General features: G+C 38.0%; 2 protein-coding genes across 2 annotated transcripts; both read left to right on the top strand.

The window, feature by feature from the left end:
• Positions 1-16,079: 16,079 nt before the first annotated feature.
• On the top strand, positions 16,080-19,141 carry LOC113275994 (probable serine/threonine-protein kinase PBL3). The gene is made up of 6 exons (XM_026525587.1): positions 16,080-16,403; positions 16,727-17,055; positions 17,133-17,268; positions 17,518-17,654; positions 17,737-17,860; positions 18,477-19,141. Exons 1-6 carry the CDS (start codon positions 16,334-16,336, stop codon positions 18,941-18,943), a joined length of 1,263 nt encoding a protein of 420 aa, XP_026381372.1. The 5' UTR covers positions 16,080-16,333; the 3' UTR covers positions 18,944-19,141.
• Positions 19,142-19,375: 234 nt separating this feature from the next.
• On the top strand, positions 19,376-22,237 carry LOC113275995 (vacuolar protein sorting-associated protein 29). The gene is made up of 4 exons (XM_026525588.1): positions 19,376-19,465; positions 19,644-19,847; positions 20,903-21,040; positions 21,752-22,237. The coding sequence occupies exons 2-4, from the start codon at positions 19,716-19,718 to the stop codon at positions 22,052-22,054; spliced, it is 573 nt and encodes a 190-aa protein (XP_026381373.1). The 5' UTR covers positions 19,376-19,465; positions 19,644-19,715; the 3' UTR covers positions 22,055-22,237.
• The last annotated feature ends 1,014 nt before the right edge of the window (positions 22,238-23,251 follow it).

Consider the following 23,251-nt stretch of genomic DNA (forward strand, 5'->3'; position numbering starts at 1 on the left):
CTTTTAGTCACGTAATTGGGCCCAAGTCCGTGAACCGTTACAAACACTCCATGGATTGTTTCCTACTAACGAACTGTAACAATTACAACAACACTTATAATTGTTACTTTAATAAATCACTCATAACTTCATCGTTATAACTCGGAATTGAGTGATTCTTGGCTCGCTGAATTCGTAAACTCATTCACTATAACATGAGATCCTCTATAGGGATAAAATTTATTGTCACAAAAGTCATGAATCAAATATCCTCAAGTATATATACATAAGTGTACATTTACCGTCATAGGAATTGTTTCATGGAGTGAGCATTCATCTCGATAGATTATAAAATTAGAATTGAACAAGAATACAAATGAAATCAATTACATATCTTTGTTGATGAAGTACTTGTTGATGTCTTCTTGTAGTCTTCAATCTCCATCCTTTAAGGATAGCTTCGATTCAACTTCTTAGACCTAATCTAGTCCGAAACTATCTTTAGTATGCTAAATCAAGAATGCATTTTGGAAACTAAAATTGACAACTAACTTGACATACCAACGCTAATGGGTTCAACCGAGCAATGCTCTAACACTTCCCCGATCCATATTTTATGTATATACTGTGCGGCTCCATAAGTCTTCTTATGTGAGCATTTCCAGCTAAACAAATCATAGATTCGTTTGTGATTAATTTGGTTGTGTATTTGGATTAAATTAATCATGGGTTCTCTTATGATTAGTTTAATTGAGAATTTTTTGATACAAAATCATTTCGTGGTTTTTGGTGTCCAAAGAAATCCTTCTTTTCTTGTAAAAGTAAGGTCGCTCTTGTTGTTCTTTCGGGAATGACATCAAATGGGGGAGAGTTCTTTTGAACTTGCACTTAATTTTCATATATTTGTGGGGAGTGCGGATGTGGAATATTTTAGGAGTTATCTTGTATTTTTATAAACTCTTTGATGAATGCATTTAGCTTTGGCTTTATGATTTCATCTAAACAAAGTTGATATGTAATTTTCTTTGGTCATAAAGCGTCTCCATGGAAATTTCATTAGGATCCCATTTTCGTACCTTTGCCAATTTTATTGACAAAAAGGGGGCGAATTAATATGTAGTTCACACTACAAATACATATGGTTTACGTGTTTTACGGATCATTATGTAAGGGGGAGTGGTTTTCATGTTGAGATGAAAGTATTGACTAAGGAGGAGTGATACATATCACCATAACATTGTTGTCGAAGTTGTGATATAAGAACTTTGATACTATGTAATACTACTATGATACTGTATAACAATGACCAAGAGCTTTTGTTTTCTCATTGTTATGGCTACGGATCTTCAATAACTATGATGCTGAATTGAACATCTACGGAATCATGGGAGTACATGGAAAAGACGAAGTTTTCGAGTAATGCTGAAGCACCAAGGAGATCAAGCATGTGGACGAGAAGCTATAAAGTTTTATTTATATTGTAATCCATATGCATTGATAGTTTTGCCACTAAAATTAACAAAGAGGGAGATTGTTAGAGCATTGCTCGGTCGAACTCGCATGCATTGCTATCTCAAGCATGTTTGTCAAGTTTATTTGTCAAAACTATATGTCTTGATTTCTAGACTACTTATAGCTAAGTCTCGGACTAGGATAGTTAAATGTAGTTGAGCTCCAGACTCCACGGCGATCATCTTACGAAGACGAAGAACTACTCAAGGAACCAGTGGAACTTCATCCGACTAAAAGGTATGTGGAAACTTTGAACTTATCTATCACTCAAAAGTCTACCTCTCTATCTCATATTCTTGAGACAAAGTCGTATAAGTATGATAGTTACACATTTGCTATTTCGAGCCGAGTTTACTCGCCTATCCTTTTCTCGAATTATGTGTTGGTAAGCTTTCGATTTAACCACTTTTCATCTTAACCGACGAAAGTCATGATGGCATTTCAATCTTGAAATTATCTTTGATGACGATAGTTGTGAATAACGACTGTTATAACATTATAGAAGAATGTTTCAATGATTTAAATGTATAGTTGAGATTACGTAACCAACTGTGGATATAAGCATATATAGTGTGTTTGCACATTAGTGTATAAATCCATGTACCGGAAACCAAATGTGTGCATATATTGGTGAAGGAGACAGGTTGGGTACGCGTACCAGCGGAAGTTTTCGAACCGAAAATTTCTGCTGAGTTTGTAAGTTTGCAAATTGTTAAACCAGTCACCTTAGGTGCACGTACCCGTACGCGTACCCAAGAAGTTTTCGACCGAAAATTTCTGCTGAGTTTGTAAACTCAAATCCGGTAGCTATGGTACACGTACCCTTACCCGTACACGTACCCAAGCTGGTTATATTTCTCAAATCGGAAGTTCATGAACTTAAACAATAAATCAATAAGGAACGCAATCTTTGCAAACCGTGGCTATATTGTTCATGAATTGATTCAAGTGAATCAAACCGATTTTTTTTCAATTGTGTCTATGCATAAAGACCTAAGTAACTGAACAACTCTTCAACTAGTTCTTTTGAAGTCATTTGAACTAGTTGTGAAGAAGATGAATACGGTTAATATGAAAGTGCTCATATGGCTAACCATTGGTTAACTATTTGTGAACCAACCAAGTGTACACGTTTAGGTACGGTTACTCAAACCTAAATAAAATACATTTCATTTATGTGTGACAATCTAAGTTTCGATCTAACGGTTGAAAGATATAAGCTTGGTTATTGAATGCTTTGTTACCAAGGTAACTTAGATTGCAAACAATTTGAAAACTATATAAAGGAGACATCTAGCAACTGGAAAAACTAATCCCCATACCTCATGTGTGATACTAGTTGGTTTTGCTAGAGTCGGTTCTCCTTTAACCTTAGGTTTCTTCTCGAGACCCTATAGGTTAACGACTGAAAGACTTCATTGGGATTGTGAAGCCAGACGAAACTACTTCTATTGTAGTTGAGCGATCTGATCTTGCCATTTTCTATCGTACGAGTTCAATTGAATAATTGACTTGAGATTATATCTCCGATATGGCAAGATAAAAATAAATCACAAACATCTTCGTCTCATCGTTTGTGATTCCGCAATATCTAGTTTCACTACTATACGATTTAGATTATTGTGAGGTGATTGATAATTCTAGGTTGTTCTTCGGGAATATAAGTCCGGGTTATCGATTGGTTCTTGTTCACCTTGATTTTATCAAAATACGGAACAAAACTCTTAGGTTTATCTGTGGGAGACAGATTTATCTATTATCGTAGACTTTTATGTGTGATACATAATTTTTTATTAAAGTCTTCGACTTTGGATCGTAAAAACTCTTAGTTGTGGGTGAGATCAGCTAAGGGAATCAAGTGTGTAGTATCCTGCTGGGATCAGAGACGTAAGGAGCGCAACTGTACCTTTAATCAGTGTGAGATTGATTAGGGTTCAGCTGCAGTCCAGGCCGAAGTTAGTTTGTAGTAGGCTAGTGTATGTAGCGGCTTAATACAATGTGGTGTTCAATCTGGACTAGGTCCCGGGGTTTTTCTGCATTTGTGGTTTCCTCGTGAATAAAATTTCTGGTGTCTGTGTTATTTCTATTCCGCATTATATTTTGTTATATAATTGAAATATCAAAGGTTGTGAGTTAAGATCAATCAATTAAAATATCCAACCTTTGGTTGTTGATTTAAATTAATTGACACTTGGATATTGGTTTTTGGTACCATCCAATTTATCTCTCTTGTATTTGATAAAGACTCGCAGATTTCTTTTTGCTTGAGTAAAGATCATATCGAGAGATTGAGATATTAACTCTTTGATATACTTTTATCTAGATTGAGTCTAACTGTCTAGTTGATTCTCTAGAAAGTATATTGGAGTTAGTCCATACAGATTGCTAAACGGAATTTTGGGTGAGGTTGTTAGACCCCTGCTTTTTCAGAGATTATAGAGGTTCTTAATCTGAGTTTTGTATGGTATACGAAGAGATGGAACATGCTAAACAGGAGGCTCGAGATGCAGCGGCCGAAGTGAAGCAGTTGAACATGAAGAAGGTGATTTCTCTAGGGGCCTTTGCTAGATGATTTTCTTCGGGGTTGATATTTTCTCTATCTGAACATTTCCCGCATGCATCTGTTAAAGGAATGGGACCTTCATGAGTTTGAACTTGATACAAACCCTAGATTTCTTCGTCGAGTATGCGAGTAAGTGAAAACCCTAAGTTAAATTCGTAATAGGTGTTCCTCCCTTGCGCGACTTTCACTCCATAGGCTGTAGAAACTTCGTTTGACTTCCGATTTTAGTGGTTATCTCTAACTATCGAACAGAAAACACCTTCATTTCATCTAATAGAGTAAAATTAGGATTCGGAGCTTGTTTTTCCGATGATAAATCCACGTGATGTTAAACTAGTGAATTTAGATATTTTCAACAACAATTCCTTCAAGTGTTTTGATGATATCTCTTGGACCATATTTCGAAACACGTGGTATGAGAGACATAGACGGATATTTTTCATCAAGGGCGCGTTATCGAATTCTCTACCCATTTGTCTCGGTTCGTCAAGTTATGTGACTAAAGTATGAGTTGCGCCTGAGTAGAGTGGAAACTATATACTCCTCTTCAAACCGATTGCGAACCTAGTTTATCTTCTGCATGCATTTATTATCGAGGGATAATTTGAGTGCTTTTTCTACTTGATATAGTCATGTTGCACGTATATAAAACCCTAAAATATTTTATCTTGAGTCAGGATCCGGGGCACAGTTGCAATTGCTGAGTACAGAGAAGATGTTGATGGAGGAGAATTTAGACAAGACCGGAGAGACATGCGAGATTTCTCGAGTCACAGATAAGTCCCCTCACGATTTTGAAGGTCGAACTCTAATCTCATAGTACCCAAGTAATAACATGTAGTAATGTGGGTTTGAGGAGTTGAATGGTCTTGATGTGTCCCGATCTTTTGAGACTCTTGCGCTGATCATTTCTAAATCTATTATATGAAAACTGGATGTCTGGGATACCTCCTGTTGGTCATGTGGGTGTGTGACGTACAATTCTTCATTAGTCCCCAGTTTGATATATGACTAGGAATTCTCATCAACTCGGGATGCTTGGAAAATGAATTAAGACCCTTATAGCGTATGATATTGAGTCTTCAAGATGGGCAAGCGATACTCTATGGGTTAGAGACGTCCATGGAGAATCATATCAAGGTACTGGTCGCATGTGTCTTCATGCATACGATGAAGCTATTGTTCGGCCTCTACTAGATGTCTTGATTCATGCGAACTTATGTAGCCGAATCATCTATCGATATTTGCCTTTCTTCTGGGAGATGATAAACCAAAATTAAGAACAGTGTACGCCTTATAGGACTAGCAGAACTATGGATGTGTGTTGATGGGAAAAAACGAATTGCTGGTTTTTAGGGAATGAAGAGAATATCGAGCGATCGAAGACTCCTCAACCGAGTAAATGGTCGTTCCAGAGTCAATTCGGCCACAAAGAGGGAGATGGGTTGATCTGTAGGAGGGAAGCTGAGAAGTGTGTGAGATCAATGGTAATCTGTGAATGTGTTGTAGGTTTCTGCAAATGATGAATAAGTTTGAGTGATTTAAAGAGTGTTGGTCACACGATGATTCTTGGTTAGACGATGGATTGTCTGTTCAATATCTCGTGGATTTCCTGTGTTTTTCGTAAATTTTACTGCCTTTGAATCATGGACTCAGAGACTTATTTATATTGCTGGAAATGTAAACATGTTGATATCCAGTAAGTGTGACAGTTGCTCGAGTGAAAGAGTGGGAAAGTGGGAAATCGTGGTTTCAACAGTTCCTCGTACGTGAGAGGGTTGGTTGATTGTTCACCCACTACTTTGCTAACTCCCTCAATTGCTTGCACGACTTACTCACATTTATCATCGTGGATGAACACACATGTTGTAGGCCGCCATACCAAAACCCTAATGGATATCCCCCATGTGACGTGATTGATGTCTCACGAACGTGGAGTCTCCAAAACAGACGTGTATTTGTTTAGTCGGTCGTTGACTTGATTAGACGACGGGTCCAGGGTTTTTTTAGTGGAGCATGATAGTCGAATGCTCTATGATTCATGAATTGAACATGTCTCTGGGACGTGGTTATTCGAATGAATGATGTTGATAATCTGAGCAAATATTGCTCCAGCAATTGATCGATAAATTACTGAATATTAGTGTATGAATCGAGTGTCTGAAAAAGTATTTCTCATTCGATGAATTACTGAATATTGATAGTTGGATCAATATTCGAGCAATTGAGAAAGTATTGCTCGGTGAATTACTGAATATTGATAGTTGGATCAATATTCGAGCAATTGAGCAAATATTGCTCGTTCAGTGAATTTTTGGTAGCATGACCAAATAAAATATTAATTTAAAATATTGGTAGCTGGACCGAATATTATGTAATTCATCTGGATGTCGATTTCTGGATCAACATAAAATTATTAGTGTTTGAACTTGCTCAGAATTTGTGGAGCGTTTGTTCGAAACCCTAATGTTTGATCAATTGTTCGTCAATTGATGCATTAATTAAAATAGGTCACTGAGTAAAGGAGGGACCGACCACATGGGATGATGGACGACCATGTGGTTCCCAAGTGCTTTAGTGAGCGTGCTCCAGGGTCCTTTGCTGACCGGCTGGTGAAAGAATGATTAAATGCTGGTGTTGATCATTTTTTAGAATAATGCTCGTGTGAGCGTTAGGTAATAAAACCTAATTTATGGAGAGATGAGGGACCGACCAAGGGGGCATGGAACCGGACCTTGATGGTCGTGGGGCCAGCTTCCAGTCGTTTGAGCGAGTCCCAAGTCGGTTGGAGAGAGTTTGGACCCAATACGAGCAATTGCTAGCAAATTAGGTCAAAATTATGAAAATGTGTGAGACCGGCTCCTTGAAAGCCTTAGGGCCGGTCTTGGTCGGTCAAGGCAGTGCACCCGTTTCACCACGGTTTCCGTGTCTCAGTCCTGAGAGTTTTGGTATTTTCTGACGATCGTTAGAGCAATATATTGGATTCTCAGAAGAGTTTGATCTTGACTGAAACTCTCAATTTTGCTCGAATGAGCAAGAAAAACTTTGGTCATGCAGCAGATAATTTGAGAATATTAAAATAATGTGGGAAGCCTAGTCGGTTGAGTGACTGTTTGACTTTTTGGCTTTTCCATGGTTTGAGCAATATTTGAGAAAATATTGAAAAACTAGGGTTTTCGGTCAAACGATGGAGTTCCATGAGATGATGGAAATAAAAATATGAGAAAATAAGGAATTGTGAGGTGTGGGACCCGGCCACGGCTAGGTGGCCCGGTCCCGTGCCACCTTTCTCTATTTTGTTTGATAAAAGTAAGGAAAATTAAGAGTTTCTGTCAAATGAGGGAGTTTGCTCAAATGAGGGAATCTCTGTGAGATGAGGGAGGAAATAAATAAAAATAAAATAAAATAATGGAGAGGGGACCGGCCACGGCGGCATGGCTGGCCGGCCGGTGGGCCTGGTCCCGCGCCTATTATTTATTTTATTTAATATTTTTCTCCGTGAGTCGCTCGTTCGTGCATTTGGGTGCTCGTTTGTGCATTATTTGTCAAGTACACTTGCACCATTCTCTCAGGACTTACTCGATGACAGACAGACGCCCGATTGTGGAGTATTTATTACTAATTCATGAAATTCAGCTGGGAATGATTCATGAAACGAAGTAATGAAATGAGTTGAGCATCCATTAATAATCCATGAAATCCATCCCAGGGATTCAGGGAACGGAGTAATGAGATGAAATGATTATCTATTACTAATCCATAGGATCAGCCGGGGATCAGCCATGGAACGTAGTAATAAGATAAAATAGATTATTTTCCAGGAATTCAATCGGTGAATGTCACGGTAGAATTAATCTATTGTAGAATCGAGATATGAGATAGTTGAAGCATCATATTCGTTCTGAAAGGTGCATAGTCAGGAAACAACGTGCAGCGTTGTTGATGTCCTGAAGGCGTTTATCCCCCTCAACAAACAATTATGTAGGAGAGCCGCCTGAATCTATACACGGTCTCTCTACATAGTCAGGGAACCGCGAGTGTCGCCGATGTCCTGAAGGCGTTAATCCCTCTCAACAAACAATTATGTAGGAGGACCACCCAATCGTTCTTCTATTTAGAGGGGGGTCTCTTGATGGGCCCGGAAACGTGTATAGAAATGATGCGATGGAAACGGGCCTACAGTAATACCGCAAGTGCACGGTCGTCAGTTGTAGCTCGTGCAAGTACGGGTCGATCCACAGAGATTGGGTGTGTTTCGGAAGTGTTTTAGCTAATTGGGTTCCTAGATTTGCTTTGGGCTTAGAAGCCTTTTGGCTTAAATTGGGCTTTGAGTACTAATGGGTTTGAATGCCCTTTGAATGAATTGGGCTTAGTGGGTTTGTTAAAAATAGAATGAACTGAGCTTGGGCTCAGTTTGTCTTTGAAATGCAAATGGGCTTTGGCCTTAAACTTAAGCTTTTGATTAAGCCCACAGTTTGTTGGATTGGGCCTTAACAATGAATTTGACTTGGGCCTTAATGAACTGGGCTTTGGTTTTGGTCTTTACAGGTGGGCTCAAATTGTGCCCTGGGCTTTTGGAAGTGAGCTTTGGAGAGCAAAGCAATCAGCAGCAATGCAACAGCCACAGAAGTGGATTGGCAGCAGCAGCTGCAGAGAGGCAAGTAGCAGTGCATCAAAAGGAAGGCAGCAGCAGCTGCAGAAGGCACCAGGTGCAGGAGTGGCAGCAGCAGGCAAGGAGTGGCAGCAGCAGCTGCAGAAAGGCAGCAGCAGCAAGGGAAGCTACAGCAGCACAAGTGCTGCAGCAGCAATTGCAACAGTAGAAGAAATGCAACAGAAGTGGATTGAAGGGGAGCAAGTAGTAAAGAAAATATAAAACAGGAAATGCAGGTAAAACAAACAAGTGAAAAAAACAAAACTAAACAGTTGAAGATGGATTTATGGATGACAGGGAAGGTTGATTATGGAACTAGGGGTTGAGTTCATTCCAACTTTTACTGTGTATTCTCCTATAGGAAGTTAAACACAACTATGGTATTATTTCCAAAGCACTAATTGTCTTTCTACAGCACAACTAGTCAAGGGATTATGAATTCAGCTTGAGTTGCAGCTTATCAGCAGCTCATGAACCTAACTACAAAGCATACTTGGCATTCATTGTGAAAGTGAGGTGATGATGAACTAAGTTCAAGTTTTTCCTAAACCTGCTTAGCCTTCTAAAGCAATATAATCAATGTACTACACAATAAGGAATTAGTGATTCATCAAGTCCCTAGCATGATAGTTTAGAACATGACAAACATTACACTAAACATGGCATTCACAGTGACAAAACAATGAGTCTAACTAACAACAGGAGCATCACACATTAACATTAACAGTGCATTAACAAGAGCACATTTAACAGTAACAAGAGAGTAACAAAGCAATATTAACAATGGCAAGAGATTAACAGTTGAAACTGAAAATTAACAGGAACAATTAACAGTGCATGAACAATTGAAATTAACCTAACCCAAATTGGGTGGAAACTTGGCTAGTCCAAGAACAGTTTTTACATCTCATACATCAGTTCTATTTATACCTAAATTAGCAAATTAGGGTTTACACCCATTTTCCCCAAATGTCCTCACTCAACAGTACAATTAGGGTTTAAATTATTACCCAAAATTTAGCTTCCAAACTCCAAAATTTGCTCGACCCATGCTTCTTGATGTTTCTCTGATGCTTTTCCTTCTCCTATTGTCCCCTAATTTCTAGCTATTTTACTCACCCCAAAACCTAGGGTTTCAGAGGTTGTGAGATGAAGAAAATAGCTAGGCTAGGGTGTTGGGGATGTTGTCGGCGAAGAGATAGTAGTGGCAGTGATGGAACTGGTGGTGGTGACGGAAGTGACAGCGGCAGAGAGGGGAGGTGGTGGAGTTGCAGAGCTCTGCAACTGTCGGGTGAAGGAGATGAAGTTTTGGGGCGATGGGTTGTTTGGGTGGATAATAGGATTCGGTGCTAGGGTGTGAAGCGGGAGCATCTGGTTCGATGTTTGGCGAGCTGAGCCGCTGGATATGGAGATGGTAGGTAGATCGGACGGCTAAGAGAGAAGCAGTTTGTAGCGACCGTTGGATGTGGAACACAACGAAGTCAACGGTGCTAGATTAGGTTAGGTGATGTAGTGTTGGGCGGAATCATCGGGATTTGATGCACAGTGATGAGGTGACCGTTGGATGACAAGATGGATCAAATCTGACGGCTCTCATGGAAATGGGTATGGATAAAGGAAATGGATTTGGGTAAGGGTTTTGGGCCTTGGGTATGCCAAGCCCATATCTTCTTTAAGAACAATTCTTCCTTCTTGAGCCCATTCCTAGCTTTTTGGTCTTGTGCGCACCATTCTTCGCAGCTTCCTTGCGTAATTTCTCCCGGCTTTTCACTACTTTTCTGCTCTTTTCGCTCCGCGACTCATCCGAACTTTATTTATTACCTAAAAATGCAAAATTAATTAATAAAAATATTTATTCTTGAAAACAATGAAAATACAGAATATGGGATAAAATGTAGAATTAATGCATAAAAGATGAGTTAAAATGCCAACAAAAAGGGATAAATATATACAATATTTGGCACTCATCAAATACCACTCATCATCTCTCTATGTAGTCAGGGAACAACGAGTATCGTCGACGTACTTAAGGCGTTAAGCCCTCTCAAAAAACAATTATGTAGGAGGACCTCCCAATCGTTATTCTACATAGAGGGCACGATGAAATGTGCAGCATCGAACGCTCAGCAAGTGGGAGGCCTTTCGAGAAACATATTCATCATGGCTCTGAGAGGTACTCGATCATATATCGTGAAATGGTTCACATATCGCAAAACACAAATCGTCACATGCGTTCCTGAAGCCGGGTCAGAAACATGCAGTATCATGATTTTACGATTTTATCCCTTGCCGAAAATCCACCATCAACAATGTGGCTGAACAATCGATTTCTGGTGAATTTGTTGATGGGATAATTCTCTGGAAATATTCTAGGCATTTTTTCACACGGTGAATCATGTTTCGACTTGAGAAAGTTGTAAGTGATCGTCATATCTTGTCATTTACTCATCACGTCTGACTTTGACTCATGGGATAGCCTTCCGAGCACATCTTTTTGATAGAGGGGGCTTTGACTGGGGGAACTGCGTGCAGGCCTCCGGATAAGTAGTGTGTGGCCTGGATCTACGATCTCTATTTCTTCCCATGTTTACTTCAGTGAAAATATATAGTTATGGTTGTACGTCGAGTAGTGGATTCTTTATCTAAACAGTTGACCATACGAGTATCACTATGGATTTCTTTTCCCTTGATAGTTTCGGATGCGAAGATATTCTCCTTCTCGGTATTGGGTGAACTGAGGTCCCATCGGAAAATGATACTGGATAATTTTTGGTGTATCCGAGATGGAGGCTCATCGGGACTTGGTCGTACAATTTCTAGGACTCCTCTTCTTTGTGACAGGACGGGTGTTGAGATAGCATAATGACTAGCAGCTTTGCGTCTTAGGATAAAGATGAGTTTCGGTTGACCCTCATCTTTGGATCTAGTTCCTCTTCATACTTTGTCTTGTCATGATTATCTGAAGCAGGAAGGTATTTTTGTTAGCGATTTATGAACTTATGTGGCTCTGTAAAGCTTTTATCTTGGTCACGAATTTTTTGGAACCCTTCCAAGTTTTCGCTAAGTTTATCCTATAAATGACAAAAAGACAAATCCGACAGAAAAGAGCTAGGTCAATCTGATACAGAATAAAAGAATTATAAGTAAAATAATAAAGTGAAGTAAATTTCCCGAGTCCCCTGTGATAAGTTGAGGGCCCTTGACCTAAACAAATTTTGGAGCAAATATTCGTCAGAATCTCCAAGTTGAGATAACCATCTGGTCCTGGATAGAGATGGGGTCAGCTGGATGGTTGCTCCTTTACTCTATCGCGTTCTTAATAAGCTACATCTTCTCCGGTGAGGCTGATTGTGGACAGACTGGATCCCGTACGTGCTATTCCCAACAGTTTTTAATATTCCTTATCTAGGGAACATGTACTTGATGTAGACTCATTGGATCTATCCCTACTGGTAACTTTAAAGGAGTTTTCAGATAAGTTTGTATATCGATCTGAGATTTTTCAAGATTTTGTTGGGTCTCCAGTAGTTCTCAGGTCTTTAACCAACGCTTTTAGGGATTAATAGTAGATTTTTTATGAAAATAGGTTACTAGGGCGTCTTGTTATGCAGGAAGAGATCCATGTGATTTGGGACGCACTAACCTATTCACCTAGGCCAAACTCGAAAGAGAGAGAAAGTGCTGGTAGGGATAACTCTCTCGGCTAACCTTGTAATGGATTTACAGAAACTGAATTAATGGAACGTTTTTATGTTTGTATTGGTGGAATCTACTTACTTCCTAAGAGACCATGATTGATATCTGTAACTGAGTGAACAACCTCCCACTGTGGTTGCCAAAATGTAGTTACCTAAAATATGAGAGAGGTTAGAAGTGGGATTCTAGGGTTTCTGAAAGTGAGTTACGGGAGGTTGAGCACGAACAGTCTTCGCCTAAACCACGCACAGTGGCCGTTCAAAAGATGCTTCATTTACAGGGATGGAGGTTTAGGGCTGGTCTTAGGGAGGGAAACACGTGAAGAGAGAGATCCGAGAATTCTAGGGTTTGAAGAAGAATTGCGCTGAGAAGTTATGAGAAAGATGCCCGTAGATTGGAAAAACAGAGGACCTATTTATAGTTGAATTCTCTAATCTCAGGTCGGTGAAGATAAGGATTGCTTTCCGTGCCGTGCGGAGCAATTCTCCTATTTCTTCAGGAATAGGGATAAACTAGGTTGAGTTTATCTCATTATTCCACCGCCAGACCAAAACCCTAATTATTATCCCCCCATTTGTATGAAGTTGAGTCGGCCTTTGTGATGATGTGTTGAGAGAGAAATATTCTCTTTAGCCGAGTTGGCCAAGATAGAGAGATATTCTCTAATTTGTGAGAATGACTAGGATAAGTCACGTGAAAAGGCATGGAGTTCCTCAGGAATCGTGTGCAGAGTGTGGGAGGATTTGAGGCTGATCTCCTTCTCTCCATGGTCGGTGACATATGTCATGTGAAGACCGTATTATTGTTTGTGGGTCCTTTTGTTGAGAATGCGGAGCTCAAGAGAGCTTATCCACTTTTTTGGATAGCCATGTATAGTGCATGCTCAATTTACTAGCCGTGAATGTATTTGAGAGGCTGAGAAATAGGCTTGAGCACTAGGTAAGGTGTGTGCCTATCATATGAATATGTCTGAGATTTTGAAGATAAATTTGAATCTCTCCGAAATTTTGCGAAGAGAGAAGAGATTTGAATCTCTCCGAGATTTTGCAGAAAGAACAAAATCTCTCCGTAATTTTGCTGAGAGATTTGAATATTTGGTTAGAAATATTTTTTTCCTTTTTTTCTTACTATTATTTTGATGGGTGAGTAAAGGAAATATTAATGAAGGTTGTGTATAGTGAGGTAATATTAGAAATCATACATGGTAATGATAATGGGATTCTAATTCATTATTACTACTTTTGACTTGTATATTTTAGATTTTATTATAGAAGAAACTCATTGAATCATCCGCATACCGTCCAGATGTCGGATGGGATGTGGATATCAAAATGAAATCCGTTATAAATTGGATGAATAAGGCGAAAACTGAACCAATTCAGACGAGGTGCTCACCCTCAAAAATATCTTAGGAGGTTCACGACCCACAACATGTCGATCGGGCTTCCCAAAGGAGGTTGCGAAGAGTCCGACTCAAAATAATTAAGGAGACCAAAAGCTTAATACAAGTTTTAGTATTTTTCTTAATTGTCAACTTAAGCATAAATATAAATTTTAATAATTTTGCTACTTTATTAGTTAAATTAAAATGCAAGATTGAATTAAAAAATATAAGCTTAGTTTCCAACAATACTTTCTGAAGTTAACAAGCTCAGGTTTCAATGATAAAAGGAAAATTTTCAAATTCATAACAATTGTGCTTTTTTGATATAAACTTCGAATTAATCAGTTAAAATAGTCATTTTACAAGATATAAAACTAGACAATAATAATAATTTAAAAATAAAATTTTTGGACAATCTTCTTTGTCTTGTTTTCTTTAGTCATTTTACATAATTTCCAATTAATGTTCTCATGAATGGAGTATCTTTTTTTTTTGTGACTAGTACTCTGTTTTGTCTTCATATTTGCTTTGCCTTGATTTTCCTTACCTTGAACTCCTCTTTGCCTTTTCTTAGTTGCAGGTTTGAATTGGTTAATATCCAAAACTTGAAGGCTTCTTGTTTTTTACCTATTTCTTTATAACTATCACATATCTTCTTAACAACATCTTCAAGTACTATTCCTGAAAAAATCAAGATGGGTTACGGAATCAAATTGGTTTTGAAGTTCTGTCATTCGAGAAAATTTTGGAGATTGAGAAAGCGAGAAATAAAGAAATAAATTTTTTTAGTAAAAATTTGGTGTAAATTTTTAATTTGAACAAAGAACTCGCCATCAACGCTAGAAATTCCATCGAGCGATGTTCATAAAATAACCAACGATAGAGTCTCTGTCGCTGACGAAATAAACAACATCGCTTGATGGTGATTCAATTGGTCAACTCTTTTACCATAGTGAAGCGGCTGGTTTTCCGTGCCAGGTGGCATGTCAAATTGATTTTTTGGCCATGGTGAATAGGAATAGGCCTCAGAACTGCTTAGAAATAGAATTTATCGCATCTCGCATGACGAAGTCTGGTTTTACATAGATGGGTGCAATGTAGTCAATCTCGGCCGATATATCTTTGATATTATCGGTTTCGGCACTTAAGCGAGACGAAAACCATTATCTCGCCGATATGAATTCTTGCCGATAATCTTGGCCGGTATACACCGATATGGCTGACTTTTTGCCGATATTACTGGTTTAGAACCTATATTGCAAAAGTATTTGCTATAAAATTTCTAAGTATAAATTTGGAACCGGTATTTCATCGATATTTAAATGATAATATCCCTGGGTATTGGTTTCGACTCAGACAAACCGATATCCGATATTAATTACATTAGATATGTGATAGATTTTGGTCCATTGATAGTGGAGAATTAGTAATCTTCCTTCATTCATACCATGTTACCAGACTTAACACAAGCTGTAATAGCAATGGCCTTTCTCGAGTCAATGCGCACCTACCAAATATTCACCAAACCAGATAATATAGAAAAACATAAAAAGTAAACAACAGACTAACCGATATTGTACAATCGGTAGATAATGAACATCACAAGACTACCGATTGTGCAAATAGAGAAATTCAAAATTCCATTGATTTTTGAAAATTTCGAATTTGGGACAACTACCACAATCGGTAGATAACTGAACATCACCAGACTACCAATTGTACAATCGGTAGATAATAAACATCACCCATCTACCGATTGTGCAAATAGAGAAATTCAAAATTCCATTGGTTTTTGAAAAAAAATTGAATTTGGGGCTGCTACCATAATCGGTAGAAAATTAACATCACGAAATAACTATTTTAACTACCGATTATAATTTTCGTAACACAAACCAACATACATCAATATAAACTACCGATTATGGAGAGCATTTTAGACATTTCAAAAAAATTAAGATAAGGGGTGGCTTTATTTTAGTTTTGGACGATCCTATTTTATCTTATTAATTTCCCCTAATTCTTTCCGGATCGCCCCTAATGACGTCAGGTTTTTACCGGGTTTTATTTCTGGGTCTGTAGAGAAGCACCGTAACTAATACATTATATAGGAGGTGACGCCTAAAATCCCCCAACTAAACAAAATTTAGATATTTTATGTTCCCCAAAAGTCAATATCAGGTACTAACCAACAAAGTTTAGGGGCAATCTAGTCATATCTCACTGTTTCCTCCGAAATGCTCACGTTATATAGGAGGTGACGCCTAAGAAGACTCTCCTTCTCATTTCTGGTTTCTTTTCTAATTTCTTTCTACAGAGAGAGACGAAAGTTTCTCTGTCTTTCTCTTCTCACCACTTTCTTCTCTCTTTCCTTCTCACACACACAATTCTCAGTTTATGGGTTTCTTATAAATTTTAGCTTTTCTCAATTCTTTATACTTTTTTTCGATTGAAAAAACCATTTATTTTGGTTACTAAATTTGTACCCTTCCTTGAATTTCTTCACTGATTATAGAATTATAAGTAGCAATAACCTATTTCTAGGTGATCTATGGGTAATTGTCTAGGTAATTCTAATTCAGCTCAAGTAGATAACGCCAACTCATCTCACAATACTTCTGGTAAGATTCACCAACTTTTTTCTCTTCTTTTTCTTGTTTCGGATATATACAAACTGGTTACGAATTTGGCTCATTTGTTATCTGTAATTTTGTCTAGAAATGGAAAATATGTATTTTCTGAGTAAAGGGGTTTCCTTTTTTGAGTTTGAGACCTTGTTTGACTTCTGCTTGACTTTAGAGTGCTTCGAAATGATTAATTTGTTAGGGTTTAAGGTGTGAATTTCGTGATTTTGGATGTTTTTGAGGTGTTGGAGTGTTGTTTCTTTGATATTGAGCTGCATTCTGATACATTACTGTGTCTGACGTACGGAGATTTTGCTCAGGTGCTTCAAAAAGTTCCAGCAAAAATGGTCATTCTACGTCTCCCAGTGGCCTGACAATTTCAATTTTCAGTAGAAAGAGTATTGATAGTCCAAGATCTGAAGGTGAGATATTGGCGTCTCCGAATTTGAAGGCTTTCTCTTTCAATGAGCTAAAGAATGCCACTAGAAATTTCCGTCCTGATAGTCTCCTTGGAGAAGGAGGATTTGGTTATGTATTCAAAGGATGGATTGATGATCAAACTTTTGCTGCCACGAGACCTGGATCTGGAATGGTTGTTGCTGTCAAGAAGCTTAAACCCGAAGGTTTCCAAGGCCACAAGGAGTGGTTGGTAGGTTCTAGTGAGAAATCAGTATTTATGTTTTCATCTTAGGCTATGTCTTATTATTGATGTCCATTTGGTTGCAGACGGAAGTTAATTATCTTGGCCAACTTCATCATCCTAATTTGGTTAAACTTGTTGGGTACTGCTTGGATGGTGAAAACCGGCTACTGGTTTATGAGTTTATGCCAAAAGGAAGCTTGGAAAATCATCTTTTTAGAAGTAAGTGAACATTTTTCTCGGCTACATTTATCTTGTCACTCCATCACTTTTTTGAAATTCGAGTCTACTTCCTCATCTACCTTTACCCTCGCATCCCATAATATGTGCACATTACACCACTCGTTTAGGAAGCCTGCTTTTCCATGCCTACAATGTTTCTTAATCTCATAAACAGAGAATTCAACTGCAAAACTTGGAGATTTGAAATGTCTGACTTTTCTGAACTTTAAAATTATGCATTATTTGTAGGAGGGCCTCAACCACTCTCCTGGGCAATAAGGATCAAGGTTGCTATAGGTGCTGCTAGAGGGCTCTCGTTCTTGCATGATGCAGAATCACAAGTCATATATCGTGATTTTAAAGCAGCGAATATTCTTCTCGATGCGGTACATACTAATAATAAGCATTCTCCTTGTTTTGTCATTTAAAATTGAACTAATTGTCTAACTTTTAAGAATTTTGATGCAGGATTTTAATGCAAAGCTTTCAGATTTTGGGTTAGCCAAAGCAGGTCCTACTGGTGACAAAACTCATGTTTCCACGCAAGTCATGGGCACACAAGGTTATGCAGCACCTGAATATGTTGCCACGGGTAATAAATTTTTTACCATTCTTGATTAATTATAATCTTACACGGCGATCACCTTTGTCAACTTAATTTCTTCAGATGGATGTAAAGGAATTCCTTTAGAACAATCATCATTCATCCACTGAGTGAACAAGAAAGGGTTTAGTTGGTTATTTGCTCCAGACCATCATAGAAGATCTTAATCTGGTATAAGCCACAAACTTGCAGATAGCATCCACAAAGTCAAGCTGAAAACCACCATATAATTATGGCTGCTAAACAGGCTTGGGTACATTCTCAAATAGTCAGGTGGAGCTATACAAATTATTAAGCATGTCATTTTACTTCCTCCTGATATGATACCAAGAAAACAGCATTACAAACACCTTCAGCCAAGGGCGAGGCCATGCTTCTCGTCAGATTTGCTTGATAAACTCAGAGCTGATTTTGCACCCAACTAGACAAATTGGTAGTTGCTAGGTTCCCATTGTACACCATTAGATGAATTAGCTGGAGTAATTCACAACTAATAACCCCATCTTAATTTCGATGTTAAATTGGTCACCATGAGATAGGCGTCAGGTTATCTATGCCTTAGATGATTCCTTTTCCTGATCAAAAACTTCATTACGGTGTGCAGGTCGGCTTTCCGCAAAGAGTGATGTTTATAGCTTTGGAGTTGTGATGTTAGAACTAATTTCTGGGCGCCGCGCAGTAGATAAGACAAAAGTGGGTATAGAACAGACTCTCGTCGAGTGGGCTAGGCCATATTTGGTTGATAAACGCAAGTTATTCCGGATTATGGACACCAAGTTAGAGGGCCAGTACCCCCAGAAAGGAGCACTCATGGCTGCCACCCTTGCGTTACAGTGTCTCAATGGTGATGCGAAAGCGCGTCCAAAAATGTCTGATGTCTTGAACACTCTTGATCAGATCCGAGCGCCTAGGGATACCAAATCCGAGCAGCAGTCACTTCCTAGTCCTGTACGTAGATCACCAAGAAGTCATGCTGCAGGTTCACCAAGGAGATATCATCAGCCCTCTCCTCTAAATATTACTCCTAGAGGCTCCCCATTGCCTTCTCGCCTGTCCCCACGTGTACAATAAGAAGAACACATTGCATCTTCTCTTCTTCACCAGTGAATATTTCTATGTAAATTTATCTTCTGTACACGTTTTTGTTATCTAATTGTAATGAGCTGGTGAGCTTGAACCCTGTATGTTTTGAGGCTTTCAATGTCTGTACTCTAACAGAACTTCTGTCACACATTGGTATACATGTTACATAGTTCCTCTTTTCTTTCATTTCTTTTTGAAGTCCTTTCGCTCTTCTTCTTGTGTTCATGGTGTTGTTCAATATGCAAATCTATTCTATGAACTGGATTTCTTTAGTGTGTTTGGCTATGGTGTTTCGCGGTTTAATATGAAAAGTGTGAAATAATATGTGCAAGAGAAAACCCCGTATCTCTATGAAATCCAACGGTTCTAGACCTCTTAAAACCACATCAAACTTGAAAACAAAATCAACGGTTAAGCTTCAAATAATCTCTTCAAAGGGGCAAAGACTATGCACCTAATGGTCTAAAGGGTTTTCTCTGTAACTCATATTCCTCGCGACTCCTTTTACCGGTAAAATTTCTCCCAGATCATAACTCTCTTTGTTTTCAATTTCCCCCCGAATCATTTCATCCCCATTCTTTGATCCATCTACGAGTTGATGTTCAGTGATCTGTTTTTCTTTTTTTTTTTCTTTCTATTTGATCTTCTTCTGAAAACCTAATAGTTGAATTTGTTTAACTATATGCAGATACCGATGATTTTCAGATATTGAAGGGTTTTTTTTTCTTTCTATCGAAGTGATATTGTTGAAGGAGAAGAAATGGTATTAGTACTAGCCTTAGGGGATCTACATATCCCTCATAGGGCATCTGATCTTCCTGCAAAGTTCAAATCTATGCTTGTTCCTGGAAAAATTCAACACATTATTTGCACCGGAAATCTTTGTATCAAAGTAAGCCCTTTTCATGATCCATTTGATTTGCGTTGTTTTTAACCGATCATATCAATGAATCACTAGTATGCATGGTGGATTTGGAAATATTTGTTTTCCCTAGTTTAGTTAGGGTTGTGATGTTAATGTGTCATGTATGTATTCAATCACAACCTTCATTCGAAGGAGTCGCCTTTATATATTGCTCATGTGTTTCACTTCTATGAACTATTACTAAAACAATATTTATGCATAAATATAAGTGGAAGAAAAATTTAGTCTCCGCTAGTCTTTTGTGTGTAATTAATATGCAATGTTGACTAGTAATTTCATTAGGGATGTGTGGCATGGGGTTTGGTATGCTTACACTGTTAAGCATCTTCCATGGCGTTAAACTTCATTTGTTATCTTGCTCATGTCTATCACTTCTATCAACTAAATTCTAGGAAGAACAGTATAGGTACATATGGTGGAAGGAGGGGAAATTTAGTTTTCTCTAGTATATGGTGGAATCAGGGCAATGAGAAATCCATATGACTATAATTATTTGACTTTCAAGGTATAGATATAGCATATAAGTAAGCTCATGACTCCTCCTGATTTCTTTTTAAGTTTTTGGTTTGGCTTGAATTTGTTTGGACAAACTTCTCACTGCAAATGGTAGTCTATTGTAGGAGAAGCAAAGCTTTAGTAGGCATTTATAAGATTTGCTTATAACCACTTTTTATAAACTTTCTGTATAATTAGTTAATGATGCTCTTGATTATGAATGTGCTACTAATAGGTCGATAAAAGTATTAATCCGATAGATAACTTTTCTATAGAGTTCATTAATATCAGAACTCATCAATTAACCCCCATCTGTTTGAACGATCGGTCTCAATTTGGAGGGGAAGGACAGGTAGTAGGCACAAAACCATCCATTCTGCTTCCACATTTGTTCGAATAAAATGCTCAGCTAATTCCATGCATCTAATTGAAAAATCCTTTCTTCTTCCAGTGTTTCTATCTTCCCCTAAACAAAATGTGTCACTGATTAGAATCTTATATTAATTTTTGATGTTTGCTACGAGCAGGAAGTTCATGATTACTTGAAGAGTCTTTGTCCAGACATGCACATAACTCGAGGCGAGTATGATGAGGATGCACGTTATCCTGAGACAAAAACATTAACCATAGGTCAATTCAAACTTGGATTGTGCCATGGTCATCAGGTTAGAATATCTTTTCTCATTTCCATGAAAATTTTCCTTTACGTTGATCCTGTTTGTGCATGTGCATTTATATCTTCCTTCGCAAGAATCATTTTATTTTGGTAAATCTTTATGAGAGTTACATACTTATTATTTTCTTAACTCTACTTTGGCACTTCTTGGCATCTAATTTTCTTTTGCACTGTGCAATTGAGTAAAGAATGTCTCAGTTTGTTGGAATAACGTTATATTTTGATTGTACTTTTCATTTTAGATTTTGAGATATGTGTGTAGGGGGTTGAAGATTTCTACCTTTTTGCAATTACAGACTTACAGACTACAGCAAAGTGTAGAATCGTTGTTACATAGTTAGAGCATTTTTATTCAGTTTGATCATGCTCATACAATTTTTTATCGTGTAACGGATGGAGCCAACGTTAAGGAAAAGTCTCTGTCATGCTGTAATGACTATGTTTATTAATTTATGAAAATTCTCCATCATGCGTTAGCAACTATGCTAAAAAAAATTGGTTTTCTTAGTCTGTTTTTTCTCCCAAGTTCACTATTAAAAAGATCTTTGGACCACGGCGTGTCTTGCTTTTTATCCCCAAATACTGAAGTTTGCTATGTTTACATTGAGCTCACCATAGCTCTTTATTATTTTTGCTTCAAATATATCCTTTGGAAAATTGGAAGACTAATTTCTACACTCTTTTCTTGTAATGTCATTAGGTTATCCCATGGGGTGACCTAGATTCTCTAGCTATGCTCCAGAGACAGTTGGATGTGGATATCCTCGTCACCGGCCACACTCATCAATTTAAGGCTTATAAACATGAGGGTGGTGTTGTCATAAATCCTGGATCTGCAACAGGTGCTTACAGCAGCATTACATATGATGTTAACCCAAGCTTTGTTCTGATGGACATTGACGGTTTTCGTGTTGTGGTATATGTTTATGAACTTATTGATGGAGAGGTGAAAGTAGACAAGATTGATTTCAAGAAAACAGCGACAACTCAATCTGCCAGCTGAAATAAAGATTTGTAATTCTTGTTTGCAAACTTCTGTTCTTCACGAATCTTGTCACAGTCTGATGTATGCTGGTTATGCCTGTGGATATCAAAAGCTTTGTATCCTGAAACTGAATGACATTATTTATGACATTACTGTTTGCTTGCCGAAAATTTTAGTTTAAACACTTGTGACTATTTATGACATTAGTGTTGTGTTACCAATGAGAATCTTGATACACAAACAGGAATGAAACCCTTCTTTCTGTAATTTACCTCCTTGTATGGTATATTAGCAATAGCACATATATTTCCTCACCCAGATGGTATCACAGAATGCTAATCCAGAATTTATTAAAATTCTGATCCTACAGGCCATCTTTTGCATCCAGGGAGCATATTACATTCAAGGGTATCTTTAACACTAAATCTTGCATAGTGAGTGATACACCCTAGAGGATGAGCTACTTAACCAAGGATCTTAACAGCAAAAATCACAGGTACCTTTAGTACTTTTTTTTTCCTTGGTAGCAGGTAGCTGTAGCTTAATAGTTGGTACTAAATCATACATACTTGAGTTGTAATTGTAAAGCTTTTAACATGAGCCACTTAACTTATAGAATCAACAACCAGTCGTTTCTGGTTATAAATGTTTCAGGGAATTAGACATAATAGAGATGTCCAGTTCTTATTGTTTGCTCTTGTTAAAAACTATGCAAACTCAAAATATTCTCAACTTTTAGTTATTAAGGAAAGTGCAAAACCAGTAACCGTGGATACCTTACTGGAGAAAAGTAGGTAGAAGGCCAATTTAAGAACATTGTACAAGTGGAAATATAGATTTGTCATTATACTTGTATCTAAGTCTACGATGGAGCAGCGAAACATGCGCCTCTCCGTCAGATGTCAGCTCGGTAGATTCAAGCTTAAATGGATGAATCTGCGAACTTCTCGTTGTCATAATGGTGATTATTCATTTATAAGTTTCCATTACAATGCTCAATGAATGTGCTTGATTCTTCAGTAGAAACTTCGGATCGTACCTTTGATTTGAACATTGTTGGTAAGCTCAAATGACATCGACGGTGAGAACAAATTCATCTATGTGTGCTTTTGTCCTCCTGAAGTCTATATATATGCCCTCCAGACCTCTCAATAACCTCCTTACCAATAATCTCTCTGTACCCTCTCTGCTAGAGCCACTGCATCTTATCTTTTC

The sequence above is a fragment of the Papaver somniferum genome, chromosome 4 (genome assembly GCF_003573695.1).
Source record: "Papaver somniferum cultivar HN1 chromosome 4, ASM357369v1, whole genome shotgun sequence".
Taxonomy (NCBI): Eukaryota; Viridiplantae; Streptophyta; class Magnoliopsida; order Ranunculales; family Papaveraceae; genus Papaver; species Papaver somniferum.

Bases quoted from the DNA above. Each gene is read 5' to 3' on its own strand.
- LOC113275994 (XM_026525587.1), top strand. From the start codon at position 16,334: ATGGGTAATTGTCTAGGTAATTCTAATTCAGCTCAAGTAGATAACGCC. The intron at 17,655-17,736 runs GTACATACTAAT...ATTTTGATGCAG, and splicing joins CGAATATTCTTCTCGATGCG to GATTTTAATGCAAAGCTTTC. The intron at 17,861-18,476 runs GTAATAAATTTT...TACGGTGTGCAG, and splicing joins ACCTGAATATGTTGCCACGG to GTCGGCTTTCCGCAAAGAGT.
- LOC113275995 (XM_026525588.1), top strand. From the start codon at position 19,716: ATGGTATTAGTACTAGCCTTAGGGGATCTACATATCCCTCATAGGGCA. The intron at 19,848-20,902 runs GTAAGCCCTTTT...TGCTACGAGCAG, and splicing joins CCGGAAATCTTTGTATCAAA to GAAGTTCATGATTACTTGAA. The intron at 21,041-21,751 runs GTTAGAATATCT...TAATGTCATTAG, and splicing joins GATTGTGCCATGGTCATCAG to GTTATCCCATGGGGTGACCT.